Source organism: Orcinus orca, chromosome 3 (assembly GCF_937001465.1).
Source record: "Orcinus orca chromosome 3, mOrcOrc1.1, whole genome shotgun sequence".
In the NCBI taxonomy this organism is placed as follows: Eukaryota; Metazoa; Chordata; class Mammalia; order Artiodactyla; family Delphinidae; genus Orcinus; species Orcinus orca.
In genome coordinates, this window is record NC_064561.1 from 73,743,982 (window position 1) to 73,762,656 (window position 18,675).

An 18,675-nucleotide genomic window follows, 5' to 3' on the forward strand; every position below is an offset into this window, starting at 1 on the left:
GACTCTAATATTGGGGGACCACAGACGTGTGGAAAAAAACATACACCTAGTTTATGCCAGGCCCCGTGCTAGACCCTCAGGCTAGATGTGCGATGTGGCACTGCTTACGATGCTCAGCAAGACTTTACAAGGTGCCACCTTGTATGCCACAGGCTGGGGAGCAAAGGGGCTCCAGTGGGTCTTGAGGAGGAGACCTGAAGCTTGAGCTGCTGAGGGCAGGGCGGTGTTGTGAGACAAAGTCTGAGAGCTGTAGGTCCTTTCATCTTCCTGTCATCAGCTGTGGCACCTGGCAGACACTGGATACCACAGCTAGTAGACAAAGACCTGGTAACCCAAGGAGCTGCTTGGCCTCCCTGCCCAGTCCCTTCCCAGAAGAGCTGTAGGCCTCTGATTTCTTTAGGGGGCCCTCTGTGGAAGTGTCTTTTGTTTCTTTGGCGTCAGGGATACCATCACGTGCCTGTTGGTTAGCTGAGCCTGGCGCCTTCGTCTCCTAGGGAGGGGTGGCGATGTTCCCTAAGCAGAGCAGGGTAGAGCTGGTCAGTCTCTGACTGGAGAGGATGGGGCGGGGGAGGGCGGGGTCGGAATTTTCAGACTAACCCCTTTCCCTTAATGGTTGGCTTCATCCTAGGGAGACTATCACACAGCCCTCAGGAAGCATCCCATACAAGAGTTCTGTGAAGACTGGATCCTGGCTGCCTGGTTCGCTGCAGGATCTCGCCCGGTGGCTCTTCACCGCCCTGCTCCTCTCCACGCCCCCACCCCCGTCCCCAGTACACTTCTGCTGAATGAATGGATATTCACTGGCAGAGAGAGGCCTCCTCTATACACTTGGGGTTTCTCTGCAACAATAGTTACTTTGGACTGGAGGCCTCTTCAGAAGTCAACGATAGGCAATAGGGGTTAAGAGGATCAAAAAATCCTTGCTCTGCCACCGAACCGTTCTGAACCTGTTCCCTTACAAATAAAAAAGGGTAACGATACTTCACCGCATGGATTATTGTGGAGAGTGAGCTAACTCCTATTAGGTTCAGGGGAGGATACTGAGACCCTGAGCAGAATCTCACAGCGCTGACTGGAAAGGCCAACTCCCATTCTTTCTCGGAGTCCCAGTTTCCCCGTCCTGAAAGGGAGCCGTAGCCCCTCCCAAACACCACCCTCAACACACACGCGGGAGAACACCTCTCTCTCCCTCCCCCCTCCCCCGTCCCTCCCCCGTCCCTCCCCCTCCCTCCCTCCCTCCCCCTTCCTCCCCCTTCCTCCCCCTGCCTCCTCCTTCCTCCTCCTCCTCCTGCGCTCGCGGCTTCCAGGCTTTTCAGGTCTGGGGTCTTTAGTTCAGCTTAGGACAGCCCCCGCCTGAAGGACCCTCGCAGGCCGTGAAGTACCACAGCCAGTCCTCCGTTCCCGCTTTGAGGAGACCGAGCCTAGCTTTCGAGGGAGGGGGTGAGGATCAAGGCCCGCCGCGCCTCGCCTCGCCCCGCCTTGCCGCGTCTCCGCCTGGCCCGCCCGGCCTGCCTTCGCCTGTCGTCAGGCGATCTCGGCGGCCAGCCCCGCCGGCTCTGTGACGTGACGGGCGCAAGGGTCCTCGGCGCCTGCGCCCGCTCATATATAGGTAGACGCCGCGCCGCTCCGCAGTGTTGGCCTTGTTCTCCGCGTTTCTGTGTTTTTTTTTGCAGACGCCGCCCTGTTCTCCTCAGCCTCTGGCCCGCCATCTCCTTGAATCCTAACACTGTGAGTAGCCGCCGACGGAGCTGGGAGGGGCGGTGGCGCCGCGGGTTGCGAGCTGGTGGCAGCACCGCTGGTGCTTTGGCCCTGCTGGAGGCGGGAGGCACCTGGGCCTGGCCTTCCCTCAGGCTCTTTGGAACCCGTTGTCGGCCTTGTTCTCCCACCCCGCCCCTCGACTCGGCGAGGCCTCCTCTAGCCTCGCGTCTTCACGGCGCCCCGTGGGTGCCCGGGCGGGCGGGAGGGAGAAGGTGCGAGCCGAACCCGAGATTAGGCCTTCTCTTCACGGGGCGACCGTCAGCCGTGGCGGGGCTCGACTGAGGGCCCAGGCTGGGGCCGGGGGCCTCGCTCGGCGTTGAGCCTGCCAGCCACTGGCAGCCAGGGCGAGGGTGGCGGCGGGGCTTTTAATGGAGTTCCCGTGGCTGTCGTGAGCGTGGGCGTGTGTCCGTGTTTGTTGTTTTGGTGTCCGGAGGAAGCGTGGCGGTGGTAGTCCGGGAGCGCAGGATTCTTGGCACCCATCCTTTTCTCGCCCCTGTATCTAGCGTCGCTAGTCACCGGTCCTGGCTGACTGTGCTGGGTCCGAATCTTGGCAGAGAGCCGCCTGCTCCTTCGGAATATTTCTCTCCCATTACTTTGCCACAGCCTGGGCTTGCTGAAACCATTGTTGTAATAGCAGATGCCATCGTCATAGTGGTGTGGCTTTTAGGTGCTCTAAGTCCTAACTCGAGGTGCCTGGTTTTTGAAGGGGTAGGACATTCACCTGCTTCGGTTTACTTTTTAATGGAGACTTCAGGTTTAGGTTTTGGGTCATGATTTTTTTCATCAGAGCGTTACAGTAGAATGTTTCTGTGTCATAGAGCAACGCAGATTTCACTCTACCCTCTAAAAAGAGGTGTCAGAATTTCGGGTCACTTAAAACAGGTTTTTTCCTTTATGGTGTTGATAGAACCCACTCAGAGTGATTTACAAGTACTGGAGCATAAGGAATTGAAGGAATGGTCTTGAAAGCATGTCAAACAAAATTTCACCCATCATTATACGAAAATTTGCTCTGAATTCCAGCTGTATAACACTAAAAAAGTTGTCTTTGAGTACCAAGTTTAGCGTTACAAAGTGCATCGAATTACAGATTAACCGATGGTTTCTCTGCTATTTATTAAGATCTCAGCTCCCGTAGGAGTAACCTAATAGACGAATTTGACTATGACTAAGCAGATCTTGCTGTTTATCAAAAGTTATTTGAAATATGAAATGTTCGTCTTGCTTAAAAGTAATTTTATCAACTGTGTTGCCAGACTCTTGATTCTATAATGTTCACTCCAGTACTGTGGAACATAAAAAGATCATAGAATGTTTCGTAATTAAAAATTGAGCTCACGTTAAAATATTTCTTTTGGGGATACCTTTTGTTATTGCCTTGTCACAGAGGCAATAACTCTGCTCTGGGTCTTTCTCCATGGAGCAGGACAACTGCATTATTGGCAAGTACTGAGCAACACGGAAAAGCAGACATATTTGTGAACTGTAAAATGAAATCTGATTCTCTCCACCCATGGATGGGTGAGAGCTGGATATTTAAATGGCTGCTTTTAAAACAGCTTTACCTTTTTGCTTCCTTGCCTTAACAACTTGTTGTTTGGGAAATGGAGACAGTTGTCTGGGGAAGGCAGAATGAATATTTTAGCTGATTTAATGGGTCTTAAGTCTTGGGACCTAAAAAGGTTCGATCAGTGTTTTAAATGCCAAATTCTATGTTTTTAAGTTATAACGACATCGCAGGATTATGATGGACCTTTAAAAAATCTATACTTGAAATTTAAAGAGGTTTTGAATTTTTACAGTCAGGTATTGTTGCCGTTCCCCCCTCCCCTGCGCCACTCCCCCAAGAATCTGAATATGGTAAGAAATTGCTGGCTTAGAAGCTTAGAACTTTTAATTTTAAAGAGGTGTTTTTTTGTTTTGGTTTTTTTGCCAAAACTCAAGTCTTTTGAAGTTAATTGCTTAATTAACTTTTATGTAAGAGGTGTCTTTTTCCTAATGACTCATAATTAATCTGAGTTAATAAATACATTTTTGGCGCAAGTAATAGGTTATTACTATGAGGACTTTGGCAGGAGATCTCAAACTTGGACACCTGGACAGTCAGTAATGAAAGGTAAAAAGGACTCTGAAATTTACTAGGTTTACAACATGTGCTTATCCTTAAAATATTTTATTCTTTTGTGTATGGTCTTGCATTGATCCAAACATAAATAAGTATATCCTGATCTACTCTTTGGATTTGAACTCATTTTTCACTGGTAAGTCTCACTGTGGGAAAATTACTATCTTATCTGGGTAGCTTTGTTTATTTTGGACTCACCTCCCTCAGGTTTGCAGGTGGAGTAGTCAGTGTTCAGTGAGAGCAGAAAGGCGGGCAAAGAATAAGTCCATTTTAGATACATTTTGCATCAAAAATATAAAGTGTTAATTCTAAAACTTACACTAGTAATGAATTCAGTAGGGCAGGCTTTAAAAGCTTCTGTTCCTAGGAGTTATACTTCCACAAAATTTTTATAGAAACACTTGTGTGCTAGCATGTGAATAATCACTTAGTGTTTTATAGGGTTATATACTATAGGTCCTTAGGGTCTTACGGTTAATAAGTTAGAAGGTGTCTAACAGACTGTAGTTTGAAATGTAGTTTGTATAGAAGTAATATCTCTTAAATTTCAAATTCAATATAATACCTTTTTTTAGATGCCTTCAATTAAGTTGCAGAGTTCTGATGGAGAGATATTTGAAGTTGATGTTGAAATTGCGAAACAATCTGTGACTATTAAGACCATGTTGGAAGGTAAGTTTATTAGAAAACGTGGGTCAGAGGAAAGGGAAAGAAATGAGTAGCTTGATATAACCTGTGAACATCAAATCTACAGAAGTAACAGTGTCAGAAAACTCTCAGGGGTATGAAGGGGTAAAGTTTACTTTTTTTCTTTAAAGTATTAACTGCATTGTTTTTGGTACAGGTCAGTTTTTTCTGCATTTTCTGAATTACTGAGTTTTTTCCCTTATTAGGTAGATAATACCATAAGCTAATACTGAAATGACTTCCAAACCTCAGACAATGGCCCATTTCTCTTTCAAGTAAATTTGCGTTCGTAATTTCTAATGACAAAAGGTAAAGCCTTTGGAAAAGAGATACCTTATATATGGTAGCTAAATAGAACACCTTGTTTCAACAGCCGGAGTAAGCTGAGTAGATTGTAAACTGAGTAGATGTCTGTTTCTTTCTTTTTTTTTTTTTTAACCAAGTCTTCCCTTTTGTCTGTTTTGTCATTCCTCTGAAACTGCTGCAAAGCATGTATGCAGTGCATCAAAGAAGGAAGGCAAGAAAACAGGTCCTGAAACGTTTTGAAACTTTTACTAGTTAACATGGATCTCTCTCTTCTTTTTTTTAAATTAATTAATTACTTTTTGGCTCAGTTGGGTCTTCGTTGCTGCGCGCGGGCTTTCTCTAGTTGCGGCGAGTGGGGGCTACTTTTCCTTGTGGTGCGCGGGCTTCTCATTGCGGTGGCTTCTCTTGTTGCAGAGCACAGACTCTCGGCGCACAGGCTTCAGAAGTTGTGGCTCGTGGGCTCTAGAGCGCAGGCTCAGTGGTTGTGGCGCACGGGCTTAGTTGCTCCGCGGCATGTGGGATCTTTCTGGACCAGGGCTCAAACCCACGTTCCCTGCGTTGGCAGGTGGATTCTTAACCACTGCACCACCAGGGAAGCCCTGGGTCTCTAATTAGTATTATCAGTGGGTTGGTAGACATTAACAGTATATGGAGACTTACAAATCAGTTTCTAGAATTGGTGGGAAAAAAACAGTAGTAATAAGAATGTTCTTCAGTACATTTGTCTCCATATCTGCAGGGGATTGGTTCCAGGACCCCCTATGGATACCAAAATCCATGGATACTCAAATAACATAAAATGGGGTGGTATTTGCATATAACCTACATACATTCTCCCTTATACTTTAAATTATCTCTAGATTTTTATACCTAATAACACCATAAATGCTATGTAAATTCAAATTTTAGCTTTTTGGAACTTTCTGGAATTTAAAAATTTTTATTTTTTAATACTTTCTATCCACGGTTTGAATCCAAGGATGTGGGACCTGCAGATACGGAGGGCTGAGTGCATTCAAATATCAAAAGTTTTTGTTTATCTGTAGCTTATAGATATTTAATTAAAGAGTTGTATGCCAAGCATTAGCAGGAGATATAGTAGTCAGTGTTCAGTGAGAGCAGAAAGGCAGGCAAAGAATAAGTCCTGGTGCCGGTGAAAAGAAGGTAAGTGAGAAGTGGTCTTTGCTCTTGAAGGATTTATAAACTAGGCAGGGAGATAGACACCAAACAAGGCTAATGGTCACATGGTATAATTAGTGCATTAATAAAATTGTGCCAGGTGGTGCTATGGGAACTTGTTGGCTGATGTTATTCTTTAGGCTTGTGGAGAGTGCAGTGTGTAGTACTAGTGAGGTGATATTTCAAATCTAGTAAAATTAAGATGTTTTGGGAGATCATTCTGAGGTAAAGTAGACAGGATGTGTTTAAAAGAAATTGAGGTTTTTAATTGGGGTTGTGATTGTGATACTTGTAGTTGATAGAGCTGAGCAACAAGTTTGAGGGGAATGGAAAGAAAATGACTTTGAGGTTGAACATGTTGTGTATGTTAGAGATTCTCTCAAAAGATCTTTGTAATAAGCTACTAGTCAGTTGAGTATGTGGATCTTGGTCCCTGAGTTGTAGGCTGCTGGGGATAGACTGACTTTGTATGGTGGGTTATAGGAGTGTGTGTGTGTGTGTGTGTGTGTGTGTGTGTGTATATATATATATATATATATATATATATATGGAAGTAAATGAGCTTGGCAGGTGGCCATGTTGGGGCAGGATGGGCTGTTAAGAGTGAAGTCAGAAGTAGAGAATATGTGGAGTAGGAAGCCAAGGGAAAAGGGAGGCATTTTGAAGTGACCAGAGTGATTATCAGATTCATATACTGCAGACTGGTCACTTAGGATTTCAGGGATAATAAGTTAGAAGACTTCTAACAGCAAGTATTAGGTGTGGTAGAGGCAGAAGCTGAGCTGCAGGTTTGTCTTCTGTTTTCTAATAGAAAATAAAAGCTGAACATATTCTTTTCGGTTTTCTTTTTAGTTTTTTTCCTGGCTTCTAATAGAAAATAAAAGCTGAACATAAAGTTGTTTTGGGTAATTGACACCAGTTATGTGGCACTTACAGTCCTGCTCCCTGGTGACTTACATAGATTACTTTTATTAAGTTGTAAACCCCTTGGTACAACCCACAGTCACTGTTCATCAAGTACGTGTTGAATGAAGAACTATAGTATGGTCACTGATAAAAGAGTGTGAAAGTTATCCAGGTGTCCCTAAAGGCAGGTGAGTAAGGCTTTATCTAGAAGATGTAGAAACTGATAACAAAATTGCTGCCTGAATACTTGCTTTATTTCATCTTAGTTGGTGCCTGGCACACTAATCTCTCCTGTGCTGCTTCAAAGAAGCATTTGCCAGTGTAGGAACATAGGGCTGCTTGAAGGTTTTCTGCCAACTTTGATCACTGAAGCAAGTGGATGATAGATAGCAACAATTAAAATGTTTCTTTCCTTTCATAGCTTTGGGCATCAGAGGTGAATGACTTTATCTTAAGTACCAGTGGTTTATATAGAATGTTAGCCTCTTGAAGACTGGAGTGTATTGAAATAAAATCTTCTAATCAGTGGACAATCAGAAGTGAAAATCTTGGCATGTGTACACATAGATTGACTCATTTCTTCAGGTCCAGGTTGTGGTATCAGGATACAGGTGTGTTTCAGAAGTCCTTGAAACTAAATAGCTTAAAGGAATGACTGTTGGTACTTGTGCATTTAGTCTAAAAGCAAAAACCATTTCAAATCCTCGGTTTAAATGCTGGAGAAGTGATCCTTTACAACTGTAAGGCCCTTACTTTTAATGTGACTTAAGCCTTCTTCCAAATAACATTTGTGTCTAAACAAGCTGGTCTTCTGTATTTCATTTCCTCTAATCTGTTCATTTCCCCAAACACATGTATTTTCCATAGTATAACTTCTTTTTCTGCCCTCTGAGTTAAAAATACTTCATACTAGTTCAAGAAAAGCATAAGTGGCTTGATCCAAATTGAAATATTGTCATTTTATAGTTTTACTCTCAGCAAAGATGGGATCAGGTAAAGGCATTGGTGGGGAGGAATAGAGGGGAGATGAGTGAATGTACCCATACAGGAAAATAGAATACTTTTTGAATATACTCTCATCTTTACCACTTCACTGGAGAAGCTTGTTAAACTCATTGATCTCCATGTTGTCAAGTGCATTGTTTCATTTCTCATCTAGACTTACTGATAGCCTTTGACAGTAGATCAGTCCCTTCTACATTTGGCTTTCAGGATACTTAATACTTAGCTCACTGACAACCTGTCTCCCCATCTTTAAAGCCTTCTCCCCATCTTTAAAGCCTTCAGTTCCCGGGAGTTTGCTTAATCATTGTACCTCTTCACTGTATCAATACTCAGTCAGTCCCTCAGCTAGAATCATAGTGTTATAAATCATTTATACATCATTTCCCAAACTTACCTACAGTTCTAATCTCTTCTTTTGATTTTTAGACTTGCATATTTAACTTCTTGGTCAACCATTGAATATCTAATAGATATCTCAAACTTATTAAACTAGAATTGTTTTCTTTTTTAAATTTATTTTTGGCTGCGTTGGGTCTTCGTTGCTGCGTGCGAGCTTTCTCTAGTTGCAGCGAGCGGGGGCTACTCTTCTTTGTGGTGCACAGGCTTCTCATTGCAGTGGCTTCTCGTTGCAGAGCACGGGCTCTAGGTGCGTGGGCTTCAGTAGTTGGGGCGCGCGGGCTCAGTAGTTGTGGCTCATGGGCTTAGTTGCTCTGCGGCATGTGGGATCTTCCTGGACCAGGGCTTGAACCTGTGTTCCCTGCACTGGCAGGTGGATTCTTAACCACTGTGCCACTAAGGAAGTCCCCAAACTAGAATTCTTGATTCCCTGCCCTCTAAAACAAGTTCTCTGTCAACTTTCCCCATATCAATTAGTGGCAACTCCAATGGCAGCTCCATCCGTCTGGTTCCTCATGTTATAAGCCTTAGCCGTCGCTAACTCCTTTCACATTCTGCTTTCCATCTGTTGGCAAATCCTGTTGCCTCTCACTTCAAAATGCATACAGAATTGGACTATTTCTTCTTCCATAGCTATATACCTTGTACAAGCCACTTGTACTTGCCTGGGTCATTGCTAGCCTCATAATTGGTTTCCCTCTTTCCCCTCCTGCTCTCTGCTATCTCTTACCAATATAGTAGCCAAATTGCAGAAGGCCCTATTAGGGCCCTGTCTTCTCCTTTCAACCTGGCTAACTCTGCTCTTGTAACACGAGATTCCTTAGTGTTTTTAGGACACTATCAGAAGGCCTTTGCATTTGTCATTTCCTCTGCTTAGGTGTTCTCTCCTTTAGGATTTTAATTAAAATGTCATCTTCTCTGTGAGGCATCCTGAGCAACTCTATCTAAAGTTGCAACAGTTCCTCCCATCCTCCTGTATTCATTGCTGATTCTTCCCTGCCTAGCACAGCTATATATTAGGGACTCAAATGTATGCCTCAGCACTTAACCATGTCAATGTAACTGGTGCTGTGCTACAACCAGTATAGCAATGCAGTACTTTTGACCCCTGATCTTGGTACTTCTGTTACATAAGTGTCTTTGGCAGCTCTTTTTTAGTCCTGTAGAAACTGAAGGATGGACCCATTTGGTTTGAAAAATACTCTTATTTAGAATCTTTAAGTAACATGCGGATTTTAAGTTTTCTCTTTGGAGCTCAGCAACCACTTTGATAGTCTAAAAGTTAGGACTTTTTATTAGAGAAACCTATATATTCAAAATTATAAGTAGTATGTATGTGATGAATAACACTAAAGGGTATATGTTGAAACTACGTCTCTCAACCCATGTTCTCATTAACTACCTTGGACATAATATTAACAATTCCTTGTATATCCTTTTGAAGATATTTTAAATATAAATATAAGTATATTCCCATTTTTATTCAGGTAACACTTATCTTTTATACTTGGCTTTTAAAAACTTTAATCTTGAAATCATACCAGTATGTATGGAGCTGCCTGCCTTGTTTTTTGTCAGTGGCTGCACGATCTGTTGTGTGTGTCTGTGTGTGTATATATACATTTTTGGGCTTCAAATTTTAATAGATTGAGATTCTGTTACTTCTGCAATACCTCACATTGTTTTATTTTCCTGAGTGCAGTCCATTTAGAGTTTGGTATAAAGAGTAAGGGTAAGCGTCTAGCTTTAATTTTTTCCCAGGTGGTTGCCCAGTTATCTCAATCCCACTTATTAAATCACTTTTCCTCCTAATTAAGAAAACTCTTTTTATATAATCCTGTATTTGTCTTCTCACACATTTTTATATAGTTTTGGGTGGTTCATGGAGCTGTTGCTAGGAACTGCCGGTTTTAAATACTTTCAAGAGAACTATTCTTAGTAAAGTACTTTTTATAGTCTTTCAGATAACATGTCTTACAAGTTACTTGTTTGAAACAGCCTGGTTGTTATAACGGGGCTAGAAAATAATGGCAACTCTCTTCTGGTTTACTTAGATTTGGGAATGGATGATGAAGGAGATGATGATCCAGTCCCCTTGCCAAATGTTAATGCAGCAATATTAAAAAAGGTAAGGTAGCAACTATACCCTTATATATATATATATGTATATATCCTTTTTCTCATTAACAATATCCTGGTGATATTTCTAATTGATATATAGATAGCTTCCTTAAAAACAAAACAAAACAAAAACAGTAACTATATAGTAAGATTATGACTAAGATATTTATTTTAGTTTAACCAGGCCCTGTGAATATTTAAGTTGTCTAGTCTTTTTCATTAACACATTTAAATTATTGAAATATAATGGTATGTGCTTAGCAAAAAGGGGAATTTTTTTGTATTGCTTGTCTACTGAATGGTATGCCTCAAAAGGAGTTTGAGGGACTTCCCTGGTGGTCAGTGGTTAAGAATCCGCCTGCCAATGCAGGGGACACGGGTTCGAGCCCTGGTCCAGGAAGATCCCACATGCCGCGGAGCAACTAAGCCCGTGCACCACAACTACTGAGACTGTGCTCTAGAGCTCGCGAGCCACAACTACTGAGCTCACGCGCCTAGAGCCCGTGCTCCACAACAAGAGAAGCCACCATAATGAGAAGCCCGCGCACCACAACGAAGAGTAGCCCCTGCTTGCCGCAAGTAGAGAAAGCCCACACACAGCGACGAAGACCCAATGCAGCCAAAAATGAAAATAATGTAAAGAAAAGGAGTTTGAGAACAAGATATGTGCTTTTTTTGGTTTGTTTCTTTTTTTTTTAGTTGATCACCTTACCCTGTGTCTAAGCATAAACAGCCCTCTACATATTATTATTTTTTTGCCTGCACTGTGCGCGGCTTGCAGGGATCTTAGTTCCCCGACCAGGGATTGAACCTGGGCCTGTGGCAGTGAAAGCACCGAGTCCTAACCATTGGACCACCTGGGAATTCCCCAGCCCTCTACATTGAATAGGATTTTAGTGTTTCAGAGCATATGGCTCCTTAATAGAGCCAGCTGTTTAACTGAATGCTCTTCTGAAGAAACAGCAGCCAGTTTCCACATTGTGGGGAAAACTGGCTAGGCTTAGAGATGGGAATGGTCATTTCCAGTTGGCCCCTTCCTGAGGAATTTTCAGAGTCATTGACCATATGCAGTTGCATTTTATGCTTTCTCTTGACCCTGGCATGAGATACAGCTGCATTGCATATTTTTCCGTATTCTTACCATGATTGGCTATTACCAGTCTTTTTAATATCCCTAGTCCGGGTAAAAAGCCCCTTGTAACCACTATTCTGTATTCTATCTCTGTGACTTTGACTATACTGGGCTATCTTATAAAAAATGGGATCATAGGATATTCTTTTGTGTCTGGCTTATTTCGCTTAGCGTAATGTTTTCAAGGTTCATCCATTTTGTAGTCTTAATAGGCTTTTTATACGAGTTCTTTATGTAGTTTTTACCACTTTGCTTGTCTTAGGTCAATTCACAGCTTTATATTTTTATCTAGTTAGATCTCCTTTTTTTATTATTATTTTTTATTTATTTTTGGCTGCGTTGGGTCTTCGTTGCTGCACGCGGGCTTTCTCTAGTTGTGACGAGCAGGGGCTACTCTTCCTTGCGGTGCACGGGCTTCTCATTGCGGTGGCTTCTCTTGTTGCAGAGCACAGGCTCCAGGCAGGCAGGCTTCGTTAGTTGTGGCTCACGGGCTCAGTAGTTGTGGCTCGCGGGCTTCAGTAGGTGTGGCACACGGGCTCAGTAGTTGTGGCATGTGGGCTCTCTAGGTGTGTGGGCTCAGTAGTTGTGGCGCACCAGCTTAGTTGCTCCGCGGCATGTGGGATCTTCCTGGACCAGGGCTCTAGCCCATGTCCCGTGCATTGGCAGGCGGATTCTTAACCACTGCACCACCAGGGAAACCCTACATAGCCTTTTAAGACTTTTTAAATGCCATATGTTACTCATAGGTTTCTTTTTTTCTTTTTTTTTTTTTGCGGTACGTGGGCCTCTCACTGTTGTGGCCTCTCCCGTTGCGGAGCACAGGCTCCAGATGCGCAGGCTCAGCAGCCATGGCTCACAGGCCAAGCCGCTCTGCGGCATGTGGGATCTTCCTGGACCGGGGCACAAACCCATGTCCACCGCATCGGCAGGCGGACTCTCAACCACTGCGCCACCAGGGAAGCCCTGGTTTCTTTCTTATACTACTGGAATACTACTACTTTTTTTTTTTGCGGTACGCGGGCCTCTCACTGATGTGGCTTCTCTGGTTGCGGAGCACAGGCTCCAGACGTGCAGGCCTAGCAACCATGGCTCACGGGCCTATCCACTCCGCGACATGTGGGATCTTCCCGGACCAGGGTACGAACCCGTGTCCCCTGCATCGGCAGGCGAACTCTCAACCACTGCACCACCAGGGAAGCCCTGGAATACTTCTTAAAAAGCTATTTAATTAAAGCCCTTTATGCTTGGCTTTTTCTTCTAGAAGTAGTTCTTTCCCTTTTTTGTATCCTTATAGTATGATTTCTCAGTTCTCCCATTTTCTCTCAGCATTGTTTATTCCCCCAACATTATAGTATTAAAAAAAAAAAGTTAATCATACAGAAAAGTTAAATTATACAGCAAACACCCATTTTCCTACCACCTAGATTCTGTAACTTAACACTTTCAGTGTAGATTGTGGTCTATATGATGGTGCACAGTCTAGCTAATCAGCTTCTAGAAACTTTAATGTGTTCATTCCATTACTAAGGGAACTTTGGGCTTTGCCTGCATTGTTCTTATACTGGGTAGTGTTGTGCATGTGTCTAGGGTGTTTAGAATTGCTTGGTGATAGTGTATGCACATATTCAGCTTCCCTAGGTACTCCTAGGTTACTTTTCAAAGGGATTATACCAGTTTACACTCTATAGTAGAAAAGTTCATGTTATCCTCACACTGTTGCCAATGATTAGTATCGACATCTTGATTTTTATTTATCTTTTGGGGGTACAGTCTAAAGTAGTATCTGTAGTGTTAATTTTGCATTTAATGAGGCTGAGTATTTCCTCCTTTTAGACTATTCATATTCAGATATATTTTGTAAATTGCCTGTTCATATCTTTAGCCCATTTCTGTGTAGAGATTGTTAAGATTTTATATTTTATAAGGTAATCCATTGCTGGCATGTACATGTTGCAGGTATTTCCCAGTCATTTTCCTGTCTGACTTAATGTGTTTTTTTGCACAGGAGCTTTATTAGTATGGTCAAGTATAGTAATCTGTCTTCATGGTTCGCTGTTATCTAAGATCTTCCATGAACTCTAGGGTTGTGCTTTTCAAGCTGGGCTACTAACTTTACTATTCAAGTTGACTTACAGTTAGTTCTTAGCCCCGTGTAGGAATAACCTTGCCCCAGCAGTGGAACGAAGTACCTTGTTATAAAATGCCATATAGGAATGAACTTTTGTTGTTGTAGGTCATTCAGTGGTGCACCCACCACAAGGATGATCCTCCTCCTCCTGAGGATGATGAGAACAAAGAAAAGCGAACAGATGATATCCCTGTTTGGGATCAAGAATTCCTGAAAGTTGACCAAGGAACACTTTTTGAGCTTATACTGGTATGTTTTTAATGCATAGTATAAGATATTTCTAGTCCATACCTTTAGCACTTTTCATAGAATTAAATTTGTTAAATTCATTGATACTGAATTTTAACTCTAAACTCTGCAATGCTATATTTAAATCCATGTATCAATAACCACGTTAAATGTAAACAGTCTATAAACACCACAATTAAAGGTTAGAGGTCATCACATTGGATAGAAAAGAGTTAGCTATTCTGTCTACAAAAAACTCACTTTAAATATAAAGACACAATTAGGTTTAAAGGGTGGAATAAGATAATATTATGCTAACAATAATAACCAAAAGAAAACTGGAGTGACTATATTAAAGTACATTTCAGAGTGAAGAATATTATCAGGATTAAAGAGGGTCATTGCATAATGATAAAGTGGTCTGTTCATTATTACGAGGACATAAGAATCCTAAATGTTTTTCTACCTAAAAGCAGAACTTCCAGAAAGTGAAACAAAAACCAATAGAACTCTAAAGGTTAAGTAGGCAAATCCACAATCATAGTTAGAGATTTCAAAACCTGTCTCTAAATAATTGATAAAACAAGTAGACAGAGAATCAAGGATGTAGAAGACTAATGACAGCAGAATTCATATTCTTTTCAAGTGTATACTTCCAAGATAGACATGTTGTGGGCCTTAAAACAAGTCACAGGGGAACTTCCCTGGTGGTCCAGTGGTTAAGATTCCTGCGCTTCCATTGCAGGGGGTGTGGGTTCAATATCTGGTTGGGGAACTAAGGTCCCACATGCTGCGTGGCACGGCCAAAACAAAACAAACAAAAAAGTCTCATTTGAAAGGATTCAGGTCACACAAAATATGTTTTCTAATCACAGTGGAATGAAATGAGAAATCAGTAACAGAAAGCTATCTGGAAAATCTGCAAATATTTGAAAACTAAGTAACACATTTCTTAGTAATCAAGAATGATTACTGAAGAATGAGTCAATGAAGAAATCACAAGAAAAGTTAGTATTTTAAACTGAATGGAAATGAAACACAACATACGAAAATCTGTGAGATTAAGCTAAAGTAGCATTTAGAGGGAAATTGATAGCCCTAAACACCTATATTAGAAAAGAAAGGGGCTTCCCTGGTGGCACAGTGGTTAAGAATCCGCCTGCCAATGCAGGGAACACAGGTTCGATCCCTGGTCTGGGAAGATCCCACATGCCGCAGAGCAACTAAGCCCATGCACCACAACTACTGAGCCTGTGCTCTGCAGCCCGTGAGCCACAACTACTGAGCACTCGTGCCACAGCTACTGAAGCCCACGTGCCTAGAGGCTGTGCTTGGTAACAGGCCACCACAATGAGAAGCCCATGCACTGCAACGAAGAGTAACTCCCACTTGCCGCAACTAGAGAAAGCCCACGTGTAGCAGCAAAGACCCAATGCAGCCAAAAATAAAATAAATAAATAAATATATTTTTAAAAAAAAGAAAAAAGAAAAGTTTCAAATCAGCAGTCTAAGCTTTTTTTTTTTTTTTTGTGGCACGCGGGCCTCTCACTGCTGCGGCCTCTCCTGCCACAGAGCACGCGCGGGCCCAGCGGCCCCGGCCCATGGGCCCAGCCGCTGCCGTGGAATCCTCCCGGACCGGGGCACAAACCCGCGTCCCCTGCATTGGCAGGCGGACTCCTAACCACTGCGCCACCAGGGAAGCCCAGCAGTCTAAGCTTTTACTTTAAGAAACTAATGAAAGATGAATTTCATCCCAAAGAAAGGGAGTAGTAAAGGTAAGAGCAGAAATCAGTAAAATAGAAAACAGGTAAACAATAGAGAAAATCAAAGAAACCAAAAGTTGAATCAGAAGGTCAGTAAAATGTAATGCTATAACTACTTACGGGATCTTAGTTCCCCAACCAGGGATTGAACCTGGGCCCTTGGCAGTGAGATCGTAGAGTCCTAACCACTGGACCACCAGGAAAATCACTGAATTCTTTAAATATTTTTGTCAAACACAAACTTGTGTTTGTGTGTGTGCACGCGTACACAACTGCCAGTAGTGGCCATTCTTTGACATTTGAGGTAGTGTAGTTTGCTGAATGTAGCGCAAGGACTCAGTATTACAGAGGTATAACAAAGAATGGGACATACAATAATCTTTCACAGAAGAATTTGATTTATTTATTCATTTAATTTCTTAAAATTAACTAGTATTTTAAGCTAGGTTAGATATGGATTGTTAGTCACTGATTCTGGATTTAATTTAAAGCATCAAGTATACTTTAATGAAAACAACAATTACTTTACAGGCAGCAAACTACTTAGACATCAAAGGTCTGCTTGATGTTACCTGCAAGACTGTTGCCAATATGATCAAGGGGAAAACTCCTGAGGAGATTCGAAAGACATTCAATATCAAAAATGATTTTACTGAAGAAGAGGAAGCCCAGGTAGGTGGCTAACAGCTTGTTCTTGATCAAATGCTTTTCAAGAGAGACTGAAACCCATAGCATGCTAGGAAAAGAGGTATTTATATCAAGGAGTCTTGACTTGACTTGAGGGAAAATAGGTACCTTCTGTATGCTAAAAATATTCTGGTCTGTCTCTTAGTCTAAGCACTTAGATGATACTGTTCTTTTATAAGCATAAGAACAATTAGTTTTCATCCAAAGGTGCTGTTTGATATTTGTTCCTTAGCAGGTACTAGTTTTGGCACCTGGGACCTTACATGTAAGCCATCAATATTTGACTTCAGAAGAGCAGGCCCTATGGATTATGTGCCAGGATACTTCAGAGCAACTTAGTGAATGGGGAAGAAATGAATAGATCAGAATGATTTTGTTGATGCAGGTTGTCTCTGGTGACTAAAGCTGTAATTGCCCATTGTCTTTGCTTTTCTTGATAATTTCAGCAGGGCACAATAAAAAACTGGGGAGGGAAAGAATGGTAACCTGGAAGCGTACTGTTAACTGGGTTTTTCCGGTTTTCCATCTATTTCCTTCTGACCCACCTCACAGGCTATTGATGAATCATTAGATAGTAGTCTTAGAAAAGACTACTTAAGGTACTTCCTTATATCTGTCTCTTCTTCTAGGTACGCAAAGAGAACCAGTGGTGTGAGGAGAAGTGAAATTTTGTGTCTGATGCTGTAACACTGTAAGGATTGTTCCAAATACTAGTTGCACTGCTTTGTTTATAATTGTTAATATTAGAAAAACAGTCCACAAATGCAGCAGCAAATCAGTTGTATTAGCAGAATGTTGTCCTCATTGCATGTGTAGTTTCAGTACAGATTCCAAACTTATGGCTCAGTTTCTTCTAGTATGATCAAAAGTTCTTTATTCTTTGCTCTGAATAAAATTAAACTGTGGGTTCTCTATAGAAAGTGGCATTTTGGGCTTTCCCTCTTTTTGTAAAGCAATTTATGCCTAGTTTATTGTCCAGTTAACTTTAGTTTAGTGACTTTTAAAAGTTGGCATTGTAAATAAAACAACTTGCAAAAAATTTTCTGAAATAGAATTAACAATGTATTATCTTTTATTCATGAGTTGGAAACTGGAAAAAGGCTAATTGAGGTAAATGTTATCAGAGTGGGGTTATCAGAATGTCTTCCAGCTTCCTGGAGTCCACTGGTATTGATTAACCTGTATGTAGCAGGGCTCCCTTAATTGGATCTGAGGACTTATTTTTGCATTTTTAATCCTCTCAGCTTTGAATATGTTGGCTAGAGGCTCATTTACCACTCAGTTTGTGGTTTGGGAGGAAGCAGAATTAGACAGTTTGCTGGCTTTTCTATTAAAAGAGACACTTAACCCCATGTGGTGTGTCATCTTTTTATAATCAGTAATCCTATGTGGGGAAAACCATAAACACTACTTGCATGTAAAAAATAATTTAACCTTTAATGTTAAAATGTATGGCGTTACCCAGAAAGCATCAGTCACAAATGCAAGATACTTCCAATAAAAAGTAAGTTACGTAGTAGGTAGTAAATGGTTTGCTTTTTGTGTATTTAAATGTTTCTCTTCACTTAATATTAAAAGTTAAGTTTACGTATGGTTGTTCAGTTGGAAAAGACTTGCAGGCAGTTCATGTCCTAGCTCACTGGAGGCTGCGACATAACAATAAGGTTCTGGTAGACTCTGTTCTAATTGTCTTCTAATTTTTTTTCTTTCCTCCTTGTGTTCCCTTTTTACTTACTTTCCCAGTTAGAATTAACTATATTCACATGTAGTCTTAATGTGTTCTCTTCATGTTTACTGTGAGCTCTTCTGGCTCAGATTATTACTTGACAGTAGTTTGCTTTTACTTCAACTCTTATTTGTCCCAAATCTACCTTTATAATAAAGTTTCATGTGCTGTCTCACATAAATCCCCATTTGTTGTCTGTACCAGAGATAGCAAACTACAGCCTGTGTGTGGGTGAAATCTAGCCTACAACCTGTTTTTGCAGTCTGTGAGTTAAAAATGGTTTTTTACATTTTTAAAGGATTGTTAAAAAATAGACACACAAAGAGTGTATTTGACCAAAAAGCCTAAAATATTTACTCTGGCTCTTCACAGAAAAAGATTGCAAACCCTTCGACTACTTCTGAATCCCTGATTCCCTTTACTCAGGAAGTAAGCTTGTTTTTCCATTTGTTCTGGTTTTAGTGGGGAAGGTAGCAGCATTCACTCCTAGCTGGAGTGTCTCTTTTCTGCTATTTCCCAATGGTCAAC

The 18,675-nt window shown here is 41.8% G+C and overlaps 1 protein-coding gene across 3 annotated transcripts; it reads left to right on the forward strand.

Annotated features, from left to right (window-relative positions):
- The first annotated feature begins 1,571 nt into the window (after window positions 1-1,571).
- SKP1 (S-phase kinase associated protein 1) lies at window positions 1,572-17,937 on the forward strand. 3 transcript variants are annotated; one of them, XM_033409801.2, is made up of 7 exons: window positions 1,602-1,728; window positions 3,803-3,874; window positions 4,459-4,555; window positions 10,417-10,490; window positions 13,849-13,992; window positions 16,266-16,406; window positions 17,051-17,937. In XM_033409801.2, exons 3-7 carry the CDS (start codon window positions 4,459-4,461, stop codon window positions 17,084-17,086), a joined length of 492 nt encoding a protein of 163 aa, XP_033265692.1. In that variant the 5' UTR covers window positions 1,602-1,728; window positions 3,803-3,874; the 3' UTR covers window positions 17,087-17,937. The 3 variants fall into 3 exon arrangements, with proteins under 3 accessions (XP_004282170.1, XP_033265692.1, XP_033265693.1); XM_033409802.2 differs by having other exon boundaries at window positions 1,606-1,728; window positions 3,809-3,874; XM_004282122.4 differs by lacking the exon at window positions 3,803-3,874 and having other exon boundaries at window positions 1,572-1,728.
- Window positions 17,938-18,675: the final 738 nt, after the last annotated feature.

What these genes read in the sequence shown, in the direction of transcription:
- SKP1 (XM_004282122.4), top strand. Translation starts at nt 4,459, where the DNA reads ATGCCTTCAATTAAGTTGCAGAGTTCTGATGGAGAGATATTTGAAGTT. An exon ending in TATTAAGACCATGTTGGAAG is followed by an intron (nt 4,556 to 10,416) that starts GTAAGTTTATTA and finishes TGGTTTACTTAG; the next exon opens with ATTTGGGAATGGATGATGAA. An exon ending in CACTTTTTGAGCTTATACTG is followed by an intron (nt 13,993 to 16,265) that starts GTATGTTTTTAA and finishes ATTACTTTACAG; the next exon opens with GCAGCAAACTACTTAGACAT.